General features: G+C 41.6%; 4 protein-coding genes across 4 annotated transcripts; 1 reads left to right on the forward strand and 3 right to left on the reverse strand.

Moving 5' to 3' along the window:
* Positions 1-11: 11 nt before the first annotated feature.
* Positions 12-10722, reverse strand: H4C9 (H4 clustered histone 9). Its single transcript, XM_077886385.1, has 4 exons — positions 9441-10722; positions 7955-8188; positions 5854-6052; positions 12-4444 (listed from the first exon to the last, which is right to left on the reverse strand). The coding sequence occupies exon 4, from the start codon at positions 719-721 to the stop codon at positions 410-412; it is 312 nt and encodes a 103-aa protein (XP_077742511.1). The 5' UTR covers positions 722-4444; positions 5854-6052; positions 7955-8188; positions 9441-10722; the 3' UTR covers positions 12-409.
* Positions 10723-10873: 151 nt separating this feature from the next.
* LOC144306460 (histone H3.1-like) lies at positions 10874-12146 on the reverse strand. Its single transcript, XM_077885871.1, has 2 exons — positions 12122-12146; positions 10874-11970 (listed from the first exon to the last, which is right to left on the reverse strand). The coding sequence occupies exons 1-2, from the start codon at positions 12144-12146 to the stop codon at positions 11489-11491; spliced, it is 507 nt and encodes a 168-aa protein (XP_077741997.1). The 3' UTR covers positions 10874-11488.
* A 99-nt stretch (positions 12147-12245) lies between these two features.
* On the reverse strand, positions 12246-12714 carry LOC144306791 (histone H2A type 1-H). Its single transcript, XM_077886382.1, has one exon. The coding sequence runs from the start codon at positions 12638-12640 to the stop codon at positions 12248-12250; it is 393 nt and encodes a 130-aa protein (XP_077742508.1). The 5' UTR covers positions 12641-12714; the 3' UTR covers positions 12246-12247.
* Positions 12715-12757: 43 nt separating this feature from the next.
* Positions 12758-16096, forward strand: LOC144306793 (histone H2B type 1-K). The gene is made up of 2 exons (XM_077886384.1): positions 12758-14186; positions 14841-16096. The coding sequence occupies exon 1, from the start codon at positions 13003-13005 to the stop codon at positions 13381-13383; it is 381 nt and encodes a 126-aa protein (XP_077742510.1). The 5' UTR covers positions 12758-13002; the 3' UTR covers positions 13384-14186; positions 14841-16096.
* The last annotated feature ends 732 nt before the right edge of the window (positions 16097-16828 follow it).

Here is a 16828-nt window from a genome sequence, read left to right on the forward strand (position 1 = left end):
GTAAGAATCAGAAATGCAATCCAGTGGGACGCCTAGGAGGCTCAGTGGTTGCGTCTGCCTTTAGCTCAGGGCGTTACCCCCAAGCCTCGGGATCCAGTCCCACATCGGGCTCCTTGCATGTAGCCTACTTCTGTCTGGGTCTTTGCCGCTCTTGAGTGGCGCCTGGTCCTTCTAGTTTGACCAGAAAGGAGCCAGAGCTAAAGCCAACAGGATTGCAGACAATTCCACTCCGCGGCGAAAAGCGGCTGGTCCGCAGAAGGTGTGGTCCGCACTAACCCTGTAAGATGCGTCAGGAACTCCGCGCCTCCACCGAAGCCCGTTTGCAGACGAACACTAAAGCTCCTTCAGTGAAAACTTGGGGGCCCTAAAAAGGACCTTTTTGGTACAGGATGGGAGTCCACTTTGGTTTTCAACCCCCAAAGCCGTAGAGGGTGCGGCCCTGGCGCTTGAGCGCGTAGACCACGTCCATGGCCGTGACCGTCTTGCGCTTGGCGTGCTCCGTGTAGGTGACGGCGTCCCGGATCACGTTCTCCAGGAACACCTTGAGCACCCCGCGGGTCTCCTCGTAGATGAGGCCCGAGATGCGCTTGACGCCGCCGCGCCGGGCCAGCCGCCGGATGGCGGGCTTGGTGATGCCCTGGATGTTGTCGCGCAGCACCTTGCGGTGGCGCTTGGCGCCGCCCTTGCCCAGCCCCTTCCCGCCCTTGCCACGACCTGACATCTCCGAAAACCCGAGCGAAAGTGCAGCCAGGGCGGCGCAGCTCCCTCTTATAGGGTTCCCTCTGCGGACCGGAGTGAAAACCGAGAGCGCCGTAGCTCGAAGTCTCCCTTGGTGGGAGGAGGGGCCTAGAAGAAACAGGCCTGTTCCTCGCGTACCTTTTGTTCTCCGAGTGCTGTGGATCCTCAAGACCTAAGGCTATTTTTTCTCCTTTTCTCGTTTATGTGTTTCCCGTCTCATCCTCATGAAACAAAACTTTAGCATTGTAGAGGATACATTTTAAAAAGCACAGGAAAAAAAAAAAAGCACTGAATATTCTATTATCTCTAGATACATGCATGCATTTTCTTTTTCAACTAATATTGACATAAGACTACCCCATTTTGTAAAGGTTTTCTCCTTGTTATACCCGGGGTGGTGGAGGGTACGCTCCAAATCTTTACTATCTAGAAGCAGAACAAGACGAGCTAATAAAATAGAGAATTCTAAGACCTGGGTATATGGCTACATATTATCTTCCACCAAAGGGTTCCCAATTTTCATTTTTTTTAAAGGTTTTATTTATTTATTCGTGAGAGAGAGAGAGAGAGAGAGAGGCAGAGGCACAAGCTCACAGAGAAACAGGCTCCACGCAGGGAGCCTGATATGGGATTCGATCCCGGGACTCGATCCTGGACTCGATCCCCAACAATTTTCATTTTCAACAGCAGTTCCTATGATATCTTACTAATAATGAGTAAAACCATTTTTTAAAAATGTGACTAGTAATCCAGACCTGGTTTCTGGTATGGAGAATTAACTTTTAATAAGTTAACCAGCTGGCTAATCAGTATTACGAATATTTTCTCCACTGATTTGAGGAAATTAATTGTTCATGTATCGAATAGTTCACTTAAAATTATTTCTTGAATTTTGACTGTTCTGTTCAGTGTATTTGTAGTGCTGAAGTATTATGATTATTTGTAACATTGAAAGATATCTTAGTATTTGGCTATACATCTATTATGGTAAATTTGTTATCTTTGAATTATGGTGTCCTCCTAACTTGAAAACTACCCAATCTCTCCAAGCTAGGTCTTTAAGTGTATCTCTGTAGAGGGTTTTGTTTTTTTTTTTCCTAGATAATACATAATTTAAAATTTTTTTAAACTTTCATTAATTACAAGAGCAATTAATTTGTCCTTAATGAACAAATGCATTCAAATGCAGGGTAAAGAAAGTAAACTTTGGTCTTTCTAAGACAGTCTTTAATAAAAGAATATACTTATATACTTAGTTTTAAAAGTTTACATATCTACAATTTTACTATTGCTTAAATTCTGAAAAATTTTAATTGCTTTTTCAGCATTACCATATAATCCCCTTGTTATCCACTTATTTTCTTGCTACCTTGTATTTCAATGAGTTACTTTAAGCAATGTTGCATTACATTCCATTACCTTCCAAAGTATTCCATTTAAATTTCATAAATAAGTAAAAGTAATTTTAAGTGTCATTAGAATATTGTATTTTTTCCCTGCATTTATGTCGCAATAAAAGAAAACTTGCCAAACACTTGAAGAAACAAAACTGATTCAACTAGTGAGAGGCAAATCCAGGATATTTTATAGAGGACTGGATAGCATAGGTTGATTTAAGAGCAAAGAAACATAGAAAATAAGAGACTTACTTCTTCCTGCGGGTTCCTCTATTTTCCTTTTCTCTTTCAGAATTTCTTTCTCTGTCCTTTCCAAATGTATGTCCATCCTTTTTATGGCTAAGTAACTCTTTGGCTACCTCTTAACTCAGGATCTGAGTCAAGGAAAACAGGACTCTATTTGCCACTTTCTTGAAAGGAAAATGGACCTAACTTCAGATGGTATCTGAGTCCACATTACAAAACCTACCTAATGTGGGTAGAGTTGTATCCACTTAGCTCTAAAAAAGTGAGATATCTTTCTGTCTTTGCCATTTCTTTAGAAGACTGGCCTGTGATGAGCATAATACTCTGGCTTCATGCTTATTGTTTTCCTTCTTCATTATATTTCACCAACATTAATTCATTGGAATACATTTTATAGATCCTACTCTCTTTACTTTAAAAATCAGTAAAATTCCCACCAACCAGTAGCCTCCCTCTTCATCTGATGTTATAGATTTTTGCATAGCAACTAGTCATGATAAAAGTAGCCATAGATTGATATCTGAAAACTTGGTCAGGCCCTTTATAGTTTTTGAAATTGATATCCAAAGACATTTCTTTTTCTATAAACCTACAGTATATTATTTTGTAAAATTACAATGCTATTTGGTCTGTTTGCTAATCCTGACTTTAATAGATCAAGACAAACTTCATTCAAATCAAGATATTTTCCTTGTATCTTTCAACAGTTGAAGGGTAGTTGAATATGCCACCCCAAACTATGCTTCTTTGTCATAGGGATTATTTTGAACTGATTATTTTTGAGAAACGGCATATACAGGAAGATGTCTGAAAATAGAAGTTTTTTTAATTTTTGCTTTTTAAAAGAGTTTTGCTTGCTCATGAGAGACACAGAGAGGCAGAGGGAGAAGTGGGCTCCCGGGAGCGTGATGTAGGACTTAATCCCTGGATGAGGGATCAAGCCCTCAGCCAAAGGCAGATGCTCAACCACGGGGCCACCCAGTTGTTCCTGAAAATAGAAGTTACTTTTTAGTAAAAGATATTTACATTTATAAAGGAAATCACCATTTCTAAGTACCAGGAAGGAAGACTACATTATAAGAGAATTTTAATGGAGAAGACACCTACTTGAATGTGTATATCGAACATTATCTTTGTTTGTCTTGCTTTTCCTGATTTTTTCTCATAACAGTCCTCCTCCTACCCCCTTGTCCCAACACATACCCCTTTCTTTTGTCTTTAGCTGAAGATGGTATATAAATAAGGCTGTCGCTTGGCCATTTTGGAATGTTTATTCATTTTTCTATCTTTCATGTATACATGAGGTATATACATGTTGATAAAATTTTGGTTGTTTTTCTCTTAATAATCTGTCTTTTATTATGGGAATCTTAGCCAAGAACTCAAAAGGGTAGAAGGAAATTCTTTTTTCCTCCTCAACACAGTACACCTCAAATCAGCAGCAAACTTTCTTAGTTACACTTGTAAAATATATCCTGTGCCTACCAAGGTATTTAGGCCTACCACTAGGCCAAGCCACCACTATCTCTTGAACAGATTACAATACTTTCCAAATTTGTAGCTTTACTTCTGAACTTTGTATTTACCACATACTTGTCTTAGTGAACTTCCAAAGAAATATGAGTTGGGTATGCCATTCCTGTGTTCAAAACTTAGAATGGTCATTTAAAATGATTTACAGGGATGCCTGGGTGGCTCAGCGGTTAAGCATCAGCCTTTGGCTCAGGGTGTGATCCTGGAGTCCTGGAATTGAGTCCCACGTTGGGCTCCATGCATGGAGCCTCCTTTGCCCTCTGCCTGGGTCTCAGCCTCTCTCTCTATGTCTCTCATAAATAAAAAATAAAATGATTTACAAAACTCAACTTGGCATGATCTGACCTCTGCCTGTGTCTGTGAATTTACTTTCTTCCCTTGTTCCTTCTGCTCTTGATCTTTGCTACACATTCTTGATCTTAGACTTGATCTTGAACTTCCTTATGCTTTCTGATCCTGATGAAATATTTCATGTATATGATGGCCTCATGTATTTGCATTATCTTCTTAGAAGACTTCCTCCTGCACACCTGTCAGGAAATAACAGATGTTGGTGAGGATGTGGAGAAGGGAATCCTCTTACACTGTTGATGACTGGAAAAGAAGTTGAAGTTGGTATATATATATATATATATATATATATATATATATATATATCTCCAAGAAACACACACACACACACACACTATATATATATATATATTACTCAGCCATCAAAAGGAATGAAATCTTACCAAAAGGATTGTGGCTGGGACTAGAGGGTATAATGATGAGTGAAATAAGTCAGTCAGAAAAAGGCAAATACCATATGGTCTCACTCATCTGTGGAATTTAGGAAACAAAAGAGAGAAGCATGGGGGAAAAGAGATGCAAACCATAAAACAGACTCTTAACTAGAAGGAACAAACAGGGTTGTTGAGGGTGATGGTGGGGGGATAGGGTAATTGGGTGATGGGCATTGAGGGCACTTGTGGTAATGAGCACTGGGTGTTAAGTGGTGTATCACTAAATTACACTCCTGATACTAATCTAATATTATACTCTACCTAAACTTGAATTTAAATAAAAACTTGACACACAAACAAACAAAAAAAATACATCCCCCAAAAGAATGACATAATTTACCATCTGATATTATTCAACTCTCTGCTTAAATACCATCTGGTCAGCATTTTTCCAGGGTCATTGCAGTGGGTTGAATCGTTTCCTTCCCCCACTCCCGGTTTATTATCTACCTCGGTTTCCTCTGAATGTCACTTTATTTAGAAATAGAGTTTTTGCAGATGTATTTATTAAAGATCTTGAGATGAAATCATCCTGGATTTAGTGTGGACCTTATATCTAATGATTGGTGTCCTTATAAGTGGAAGGAGGGCACACACAGGGAAGAAGGCTAGGTGAAGCTTAAGGTAGGTATTGGAGATAAGCTGTTGCAAGCAGCTGCAAACAAGCCAAGGAACACACAGTGTTACTCTCCACCCCCAGGAGCTAGGCCCAAGGCATGGAATGGTTTCTCCCTGGCAGCCTCCAGAAGGAACAGCTCTAGTAGCTCCTTGATCTTGAGCTTCTGACCTGCAGAACTGTGTAAGAATACATTTCTATTATTGAAAGACTTGGTGGTGAATTGTTACAAGCAGCCCAAGAAATGATTATTGTCACCCAAAAGGGAACATGCACAGCTGCTCCTGCGCCTCCATAGCCTAGGAACCTGATTTAATTTTCCTTACAGCTCTGATCACAACGTAAAATGTAATATTTTTAAAGTTTTTATTTTGTTTCTTGCTGGAATATATAGGCTACAAAGGCAAGGAAGTTGTCTTATTCTCTTGATATGTGCAATGTCTAGCTTGGTGTGACCTAGTAGTTTTTGAGGCAATGAATGACTTATCTTCAATAGGTGATATTTTTCCATTTTATGGAGAATTTTGTAATTAATTACCTTCTTCATTGAAACTCATGTTTCCAGGGATACCTGGGTGGCTGTGGGTGGCTCAGTGATAGATCATCTGTCTTCCGCTCAGGTCGTGATCCCGGGGTCCTAGAATCAAGTCCCATATTGGGTTTCCCGCAGGGAGCCTGCTTCTCCCTCCGCCTGTGTCTCTGCCTCTTTCTCTGTGTCTCTCATGAATAAACAAAATCTCAAAAAAACAAAACAAAACAAAAAACTCATGTTTCCAAATTAATGCCACCATATTTTTGAGTCTAAAATGTGTGTAATATAAAATGAACAGCATATTATACGTATAGTTGGTATTTCTTTTGCTAAAAAGAAAACCACAGGCCCAAAATGGCGTCACTTAGGTTAAAAACCCAGGTCAGCAACCAGGGCTTAATCATGAATCGAATTGTAGTTTCAACTTTCCCCAGAAATGTAAATTTTTACCAGTCCATTAGAAATTTTCTGAGAAGCACCAAAGAGGTAATCTGTCTCAGGGACCCCTCTCCACCCCCAAAAAGAAGACAAGGTAATCTGCATAATCAGACCCCCCTGGCCTTTCCCCTAAGAGGTGGATCTGGCCTGAAAGAATCCTTTCTTTGCTTTTGTTTATAATTTTCTTGCCTCACCCTTTTTTGCAACAACATTCCATTTTGTACAGCTCCTCAGATGCTGCCCAATTGGGAAACATTTAATGAAGTCAATTAGATCTTCAAACTTACCTGGTTGAATTTTATTTTTTAACAGATTATTGGCACATAATCATCTATTTTGCTTGCCTACTTAGGTGTTTTAGATTTGATGAAATCTGGTATTAAAAAATGGTGCAATCACCTTGAACATATGTCTTCATGCAGTTGACCAAATATCTCTTCAGAATAAATCCACAGAGGTTCATCTTAACCAAAAAAAATTTTTTGAAGATTGTATTTATTTGAGAGAGTGAAAGCATGCACTGGGAAAGGCAAAGGGAGAGGGAGAGGGAGAAGCAGGCTTTCCACTGAGCAGGGGGCCTGACGTGGGGCTCAATCTCAGGACTCTGAGATCATGACCTGAGCCCAAGGCAGACTCTTAACCTCCTGAGTCACCCTTAACCAAATTTTTGGCGGAGAATTTGGTCTTTTCATTCTTTACCAGATGGAAATTTAGGAGGAAAGTGATGCATTCCTGGAGGAAAGTGACAATGTCACCAGCTAGCCCCGAAGACCTGACCTTGACTGCCCACCTGCTTGTACCCACTGACCTTTGCCCCACATTTTTCCTTCAGCTCTTCTTTCCAGTTTATCTTTCAATTCAGGCAAAAGACCCAAGGGGCATAATATCCCGGGCGGGGAAATTGAAACTACACCTCAAGCATTAGCAACTGCCCAGACCACCCAAACCAGTTTGAATTTATCCTGATTCCAACCTGCACAGGTGGACCGTGGAGTGACCCCTGGAGTCACCAACAGTTACCTGTACCTCATTACAATACTAAAATCTCTGCCTTTGGAGGAGCACAAGGCTCTTTTACAGAGAGTGTCTAGGTGTGTTTCCTTAAATTGCATATGCTACTATCTAGCTGCCATTGCATACAATGACAAGGCTCCCCTTTCTAAATATCCATCCTAGCCCCAAATAAAAGGAACCCATTCACCCTTGTTTGAGGAGACATGGCTTTGGAAGATTTTCCCCATATCTCCTTATTTGCTGCACATAAAGCTTCCTTTGTGGGACAGCTCTCCTGGTGCAGCTTCATTCTTTTTCTTTTTTCCTTTCCCTTTCCCTTTCCCTTTCCCTTTCCCTTTCCCTTTCCCTTCCCTTTCCCCTTCCCTTCCCTTCCCTTCCCTTCCCTTCCCTTCCCTTCCCTTCCCTTCCCTTCCCTTTTTCCTTTCCTTTCCTTTCCTTTCTTTTTCTTTCTTTTTTAAGTGTTTACTTATTTTAGAGGTGAGGAGAGCAGAGGGAGAGGGACAAGCGGAATTTGTGCTGTGCACAGAGCCCAATACAGGGCTGGATCCCATGACCCTGACATCAGGACCTGAGACAAAATCAAGAGTCAGATGCTCAGCCAACCCCCTGGTGCAGCTTCTATCTGTGCTCCCCCCCCCCCCAGGAGAGAACTCACCTTAGTTCCGGTACAATGATACAAATTTTCAGTGTTTATGTTGCATATTATTTCCAAGAAGGGTCATTGAGGTCAACGTCTTCCAGTTTGCTTTTAGATGTCATTCCCCATGAAAGAAATCCAGATCTCCTATTCCCCTTTGATTTGGGTTGCAGCCCACAAATACATTGATTAGGGAACATAATCACATTCTCGATGGAGTGTACTTTCACCAGTAGGTAGATAAGCTGGCCCCTGGAAGAAAAAGGGAAAGGACCAGAATCTAGCCAAGGCAGGGCCAGTTATCAGGCTAAAGGATGAATGGATAACTGTCTTTCCCTCCTCTTGCAATCTTTCCCCCCAATCTCCCCACCACATCCAAGTGGTTTTCTTAATGTCTCTCTGTATTGTCATAAAAGGTTCTCACAAGCCCATATAACTTGGATAGATCATCCAAATCATCTGTAATGGATATATAAATATCTACAAACATGAGAAAAAGTGCTCAATTACATTAACCCAGAATTAATATTCCATTTAAAATGGGAAAAAAAAGCCTTAAATGTATTGTAAAGAAAGAGCTTTAATTTGCTATCACCTTTTGTTTAAAAACATTCTGTATATTAATTAGAAATATAAAGCAGATTTCAGATTTTTTTAAATACAGATCTAATACTGTACTAACAAATATTAAGAAAATATTAGCATTAAGTATTGAAAGGAAGCAGAATAGGCTACCCAGGAAACATTCATTCCACTCTGGCATAAGTTTTATTTTGAGCTGAAAGTGTCTGAGGTGAAGCAGATGTAAGAAAAGCTCTATTGCCTCCCTGCTTACTTCCCTAAAAGCAGGAAGTAGATTTACAAAGCTGCCCCTCCTTTCCTCTCTACTAGGAAAGACAAAGGTTAATCCCAGTGTTGGAGCAGGCAGTTAGTTAGTGAGGCTCTAACTGGATGCTGGAGGCCAGCAAGGAGAAGGCGGTGGCTAGCCGTGGGGAGGGTTCAGGCCTGTCCTGGCAGCACTCCAGGAGGAGCCGGATGGGCCCCAGGTGGCAGAGCCACCACAGGATACCCCTGGTCAAATAATGAAGAAAAGCAGGAAACCCTGCTTCCAGCCCCAAGTAATAAATATCCTGCCCCTTTTTAACAACCATCAATAAAAGATAGAAACTCGAACCCTAGTTCACACAGCTTGCTTTCTTGAGCTCACCATGCTCTCACTTCTTGATAGTATACTTCTGTTTTAATAAACTTTCTTGCTTGCACCCCTCATACACTTTGGGGTGTCTGCCCTCGGATTCTTTCTTGAGAGGAGACCTGGAGTCTTCTACAACATCTTTGATAGGGGTTGGGTCCAGACTTCAGGGCCCAGGGCCTCCCAGTTCACCCACCAACACCAGTCGAAAGCTTTAGACCCATATCAATGGAGAAGGCACCACCTTAAATCTTCCTAACATACTTGATTCTTGTTTTCCTGGTAACTTTCCCATAACTGACTTCCGCTCACCTTTTGTCTTTGCCTTAAAGGGGCCAAGGTCAGGATGCCCCAAGAGCTGCCGCTTTGATGAGATCATTCGTAGGAGAAGGCAATTAGACCCTGAGGGCTCAGAGAAACTTTGTCTCTCCCTTAACTAAGTAGAAGAATCTTAAAAACAAACAAACAAACAAACAAAAACAAAACAAAACTAAACTAAATTAGTCTTTGACAGAAGACGGTTATTAACAGAGATCAATTTTATCTGAGTGACTCACCTGTACGGCAGGGCAAACATCTAATTACCAAACATCTGCTCTTCTTATCTTCTTATCAGACTGTGAAGGGCATTCCTTCCCTTGGAAATCCTAGACCCCTTCTCCTTAGTTCAGAATGAGATAATATGCCTTGTTTTGCCTTCACTGTCTTTGGAATTTCCATGTCTGTGTGGATTCCCTGTACAAATGCTATTAAGTTAGATTTTTCTCTTGTTAAAAAATCTTCCTTTTCTGCTACCTTTCCACCTTTAAAAGACTTCCTTTTCTGGAACTCAGCAGAACTCCTTTTTATTGCTGAATGGGACGCTGCCTGATCCCTGAATCATCGAATAAAGCCAACTTGACCTTTACATTTATTCAGTTCAATTTTTGTTGTTTAACAATGCGAATAAACTTCTGTGTGCTTTTCTCTTGCGAAAACTGTCTTTTATTTATAAGGGATCTCAGCCAAACACTCAGAAGAGTAGAGGAAAAATTATTTTTCTTTCCCTTTAATTGGAAGACATATTTAAAGACAGAACAATTGAATAATGAGTAAAATTATTTGGGTTACACAGCTTCTAAAAAGCCCATCAAAAAGTCAAATATTTTACTATGAGGGTGCGTTTGAGTGCCTATCATTGTTAGATATTGTTGTCACCATTTATTTTATTCCAAGAAGTCATAGTTATACTAGGATTAGAAGTTATATTTTACCTAAAAAAAGTTATATTTTAAGTACAAGAATATGAATATTAATACGACTTATTACTAGACTTTAAGTGTTAAAGAAATCCCAGGTAGAAAGAGACACTTTCAGGGAAAAAATTATAATTAGGTTGCAAATCAATGGGCACAAACTATAGAGCAAGGGTTTTTAACCTGGAGCTCATATACACAATACCTCTGAGGATGAAAATCAGCAGTGCATGGTTGGGGTGGTGGTGGTGGTGAGGAGGAGGAGGAACACCATGAGCTGAGATAGGGAAAAATATAATTTATCTCTGACTGAATTTCAGTATTTCCCTTTGCAATGAATTTAAGCCACAAACCTCAGTACCTGTGACTGTCACCCAATGGAATTCACAGATATCTCATTTCTCATAACTGCCAAATTATCTTGAACCATTATTTACTCATCTAATAATTGATGGCTATTAGGCTCATCAAGATTACATTACATAATGTGTTAATAATTAAGCACATACGTCACTCCTATCAAATTTATTTTTAAAAACAGATGAGTAACGGGATACATTTTTTGCAATTTTTGCATTTTATACACTTCAAATATTATTCTGAGGATTTCCATAAATGTCAACAGTAAGGCAAAGGTGTCCATGACATTCAAGAAAAAAACTAAGATCACTTTTTTTTTTTTTCTTTTTTGAGATGACAGTTAAAGGAGTTCATTGAATAGTCAGAGGCAAGAGTCTGTGCTCTGGGCAACAAAAACTTTTGGCAGGGTTTTTCCTTGTTTAATTACAACATCGACAAAAGATGTAATGCACATCAACGGACTTTCCTCCATTAGCTAATCCTGCCACCTTGGCCCAGGGCCCAAGGTTTGTCAGTAGCCCACAGCACACTACTGCTTCATTCATAAGCAGCCCTTGGTCAAACCATACGAGAATCCTCCATTTTTTAGTATTTTCTTTACTCCGCACGCACGTACCTTTAAGTCTGTCAGGCAGACCAGCCTGTGTGACTAGCAACACCTTACATTTCAATGGCAATAGTTAAGGTAAACATTCCTTAAATGTTTTGACTTCCTTAAGGAGGGATAGAAAATACATTGAGGCCACAACCCTGACGTTTTTAGGCTCATCCTAAATGTGAGGGCAGGGTCTCCAAGCATCTGTACTGTTGGGAAAAATGGGTGTGACTCTTGACAGCCTTCGGGTGGGGGAAGAATCCTGTAACGAAGCTCTCCAGTGACCTGTAGGGGACCTGGATGTCGTTGGGCATGATGGTGACGCGCTTGGCGTGGATGGCGCAGAGGTTGGTGTCCTCGAAGAGCCCCACCAGGTAGGCCTCGCACGCCTCCTGCAGCGCCATGACGGCCGAGCTCTGGAAGCGCAGGTCGGTCTTGAAGTCCTGCGCGATCTCGCGCACCAGGCGCTGGAACGGCAGCTTGCGGATCAGCAGCTCCGTGGACTTCTGGTAGCGCCGGATCTCGCGCAGGGCCACCGTGCCGGGCCGGTAGCGGTGCGGCTTCTTGACGCCGCCGGTGGCCGGCGCGCTCTTGCGGGCCGCCTTGGTGGCCAGCTTCTGGCGGAGCCGGCCGGTAAACGCGGCCGGTGCAACTTTTCTGCACCAAAAAATTTCACTAACGGACAAAATCTAATAGCTTCCTGTGGACGCACAGGGACAAGGTGAACAATTGAGCAATATACGTTTGAAGTCCGTTTCCAATTACCGCGGATTTCTTGCTTTAAATCTATGCGCTCTTCCAACCTAGAATAGTGAAACTATCAACCATGTCAAGCTCTTTCCCAGAAAACGTAGGTGGCCCTGAAAAGAGCCTTTTGTTTGGATTCGACTTGCTCCAACTACCGTGAAAGGTTTTATATAGGCCAGCCACTACTTGCTCTTGGCCTTATGGTGGCTCTCGGTCTTCTTGGGCAGCAGCACGGCCTGGATGTTGGGCAGGACGCCGCCCTGCGCGATGGTCACGCGGCCCAGCAGCTTGTTGAGCTCCTCGTCGTTGCGGATGGCCAGCTGCAGGTGGCGCGGGATGATGCGCGTCTTCTTGTTGTCGCGGGCCGCGTTGCCCGCCAGCTCCAGGATCTCGGCCGTCAGGTACTCCAGCACGGCCGCCAGGTACACCGGCGCGCCCGCCCCGACCCGCTCCGAGTAGTTGCCCTTGCGGAGCAGGCGGTGGACGCGGCCCACCGGGAACTGGAGCCCGGCCCGCGACGAGCGCGTCTTGGCCTTGGCGCGAGCTTTGCCGCCCTGCTTTCCGCGCCCAGACATCGTAGTATCAAGGTTCTCCTGCAATACAACGTGAAGCTTCAGAAATAGGAATGAAGGGGAGCGGGGGGTGGGTGGGGGTGGGGTAGCACTTTTTATAACCCTTATTGGGCTTGAAAAAGGACATCTTTCATTGGCTAAGATTGCAGCCTCATTTTAACCAATAGCAACGCAACGTTGGGGACATTGCAGTATGGTTGGTCAGAACTAACGTCTGACGGTACCCTGAATGGCGACCAATCAGATCCAGGACTGTCATTGACACCTTATTTGCATAAGAGGTTCTATATAAAATGGACCCATGACCTTTTTTTTCACTTACTTACTAATTTTTTTCTTAGAAGGCGTTTGAGCTTTTGCGAATTATGCCCGAGCCAGCCAAGTCCGCCCCGGCCCCGAAGAAGGGCTCCAAGAAGGCGGTGACTAAGGCGCAGAAGAAGGACGGCAAGAAGCGCAAGCGCAGCCGCAAGGAGAGCTACTCGGTGTACGTGTACAAGGTGCTGAAGCAGGTGCACCCCGACACGGGCATCTCGTCCAAGGCCATGGGCATCATGAACTCGTTCGTCAACGACATCTTCGAGCGCATCGCGGGCGAGGCGTCGCGCCTGGCGCATTACAACAAGCGCTCGACCATCACGTCCAGGGAGATCCAGACGGCCGTGCGCCTGCTGCTGCCCGGGGAGCTGGCCAAGCACGCCGTGTCCGAGGGCACCAAGGCCGTCACCAAGTACACCAGCGCCAAGTAAACCGTAAGTTGGCTTCAAATTCAAAAACAACGGCTCTTTTAAGAGCCACCCATATTCTCAAAGAGAGCTGTTCCTTTTTATTCCGTGCTGCGCTCTTGTAACTCGTTGCAGTAGTTAGTCTGCCAAGTATGAATTATTGAACAAGGTCAGACTTATGTCAGCTTAACTAAATGACCAAAGTAACACTACCAAGCCCTGGCAAAGCTTTGGAACTTTTGTGCAAACTAGCAACGCCCTGAGCTTGTCACTGTCCGTTGGGAACTCTTGAAAAATGCTCTACCACTAGTTCTGATAACTTAGGCTTCAGTCTCCATGGAAGAGAACGCTAAACTCGAAAGAAATTCCGAGAACTCCGCAGTTCAGTTATCTGGAGAAGAAAGCTGGACGTGGCGCCCGCCTGCAGGGATTGCGCGGGCGGTTTGAATTTGCCGCCATCCCTCCCCGCGCTCTGATCACTGGCAGCCGCCTCCCGCCCCGGAGCCCAGCGCACACGAGCACCCGGGAGTGAATAGTCTCGCGTGCTCTATCCTGCTTTTCGTTTTCCTGATTATAGCTTTCTGCCCTTGTCTGGAGTGACGTTTATGATTTCCCCTTGGAATTTTGTTGGAGAGAAAGGAATCTGGAGGATGTGATTTTCATCCTGAGGAGCAGCAATGCTTTACTAATTAGGGCGCTACTTTCCCTTTGCCATACATCCGTACAATAGGAAATGCTACAGGACGAGACAGGACTATCTGGGGGCGTCCAATGAAGGCAAAAAAGCTTGATTGCATCTATCCTAGACTTTCTCAAAACAGAAATCGGTATATTTTAAAGTTCTTTCGTTGGTATTTTAAATCCTGTTTGCCTGAAACCAGTGAGGGAGAGCAAACTCCGTGTGTTTGGTTGTCATAAATAAAAGCCAGTCTCCCAACAATAATGTCTCTCTATTAAAACTATTCAATATTCTGTATCTCTGAGCTAAAAAGTCATGATCCAAAGCATTTGGAAGTTTACACTATGGCTGGTTTTGGGTTTAGATAATTATTTTAAGTGGATTTAATTTAAATACATTACCTAATTTATCTAAAACGAATCTAAATTTAGTACAGTGGTGACACCTAAGACCGTATTTTGTTAAATCCGGTATCAAATATATACTTATTTGTTGACTCAAATCCTACTCATGTTTCAATTCCCACTTCAATCTTGCATATAGTTAGTTCCATATATATCGGTATGAACTGCTACTGTTTTGTTGTAGGTTTCCACATAGAAAATGTACAGTCAGAAAAAAAAAGTTCTTACCTTCATCTCCATCCCGAACTAATGATAACTGAGTATCTGTAAATAAGAATGTAAATAATTTTTGTCACTTCCTCTGTCATGTGTCACATGAGCCCCCATCCTCCATTAATCCAAATAATCAGATGATAATTTGCAAGCTAAATACTTTTTTGTTGTTATTTGTCTTTTAGGCTATAGAAATCAGAATAAAAATTGAGAATTTGTGGGAAAAGGACAGAGATTGAGACAGAGGATGAGTCATATGCAATAGTCCATTATTAGAAAATCTTTGAAGACTAAGTTTTTGAAAGCTACAAAGTTGAAAAGATCCCAGCCAATTCTCCTTTACTCAGAAAATAAACTACCTAAACCATAAACAAATCAGGTAAATAAATCAAATTTTCATCTTTGGGGTTATTTACACCTTGATAGAGCTGTTATCACTTTAACCCACTGCTAATCAGCTTCAGAAGAACTGGTTCAAAGCTAAACTAACATAGTATGTCGTTTACAAAAGTGTACATTGTGAAATAGCATATCACAAAATAAATAGAATTTGTTGATGAAAGTACTCATGACTATTTGACAGGGCTTCCTTGGAAATCACAAGCCAGAATGACGCTTTGAACACTGTGTTGGTAGAACTAGTTGTTTGTAAGGAATCCTTTTTCCAGCCATGTCAAATGATTATATTTTATTTTTCTACTGCGTACATTATTTTTTTTATATTTGTTAAAATTATCATTTTTAAAAATATTTTATTATTCATTCATCAGAGAGACAGAGACATAGAGGGAAAAGCAGGCTTCCTGCGAGGAGCCTGATATGGGACTTGATCCAAGGATCCCAGGATCAGGACCTGAGCCAAAGGCAGAGGTTCAACCACTGAGCCACCCAGGTGCCCCATTATTTTTTTTAAACTAATCTCCAATAGTTGTTGAAATCAAGGCACCCATTCCCCAGTGAATTAATAGAGACCCACTGACAAAGCCTATGGAAAGATCAATGGCCCTATATCTAGAGATCACGCAGATATACATCATTATACCTTTGGTATGTTAAACTTAATTGCATTGTGATATGATTTTGGCTAATATTATTTTCAAGTTTTGATAATAAATGGTAAATATCCAATTAGTAGTAACTATATTTACAAACTATCCATGGACCTGAATGATTTATTCTTAGCTTTAATTTCGAATTGTCACTTTCCTTGAAACTTCCCCCAAATGTTGTGTATGCCATTCCATTTTGAGTCTGCATAGCATGAAGGCATATTTTCATTTTGCACATAACTGTAGACTGAAGTTTTTCAATTTTAATTTAAAAAAAGGATTCCTGAAGAACTTGTTTTGCATGTTATTAATATTTTTTCTAGTCTTTGTAAATGGATCTGTTCTCATTTACTATGGAAACTATACTATATACTTGATTTTGGGAAACCAAATGCACGTGTTGTTTGTGTTCCTACTGCTTGCACACCATCAGATCTGCAAACTATGAAGCATACAACAGCATTTGATTGTCATGTGGAAGTCATATATACAAGGCACACCACATAGGCCCTGTCCTGAAGAAAAAAATTGTTAGAGCAGGCAGTTCACACTCCATTTATTTCTACTTGTGAAATATAGTTATACTTATTATTATTAAAAACGAGGAGTTTCCTATAAATTGTTGATTGAGAAAGACCAGTTTTGAAACTAGGCCATGCCACTTAAAATTTGCATTTACACATTAGTTTCTCTAGCTTTTTTCCTCGTTTAAAAGGGGGATATAGTAGTGGTTCTCATGAATTAATATTCTTAACATGCCTGGAACAATGCCTTGCATATAGTAAGTATTCAAAATATGTGAGCTAATACCACTGCTGACACCAATCCTAACAGCAGTATTAGAAACAGTAATAACAATGTACTACTCAGGAGTATCCATGAAAGACAAGAGGGAAGAGAGAATTGCTGCCACTGCGAAGAATCTGGAGCATTGCATCTCATTGTTTACTTTTGCTGGAAAGAGAAATGATCTAAGATATTGATCTAAACTGATTCATGTGTGTGGGTAATGACTTGTCTGGCTAGGCAGAGATTGAAGGGGACAAAATGGAGGTTTGTTGACTAGTTTGGGGGAAGAGTGATAGGGACGCACTCAGAATGGTTCCAAGGTATAAGAATAATGT

The sequence above is a fragment of the Canis aureus genome, chromosome 37, assembly GCF_053574225.1.
Source record: "Canis aureus isolate CA01 chromosome 37, VMU_Caureus_v.1.0, whole genome shotgun sequence".
NCBI classification, from domain to species: Eukaryota; Metazoa; Chordata; class Mammalia; order Carnivora; family Canidae; genus Canis; species Canis aureus.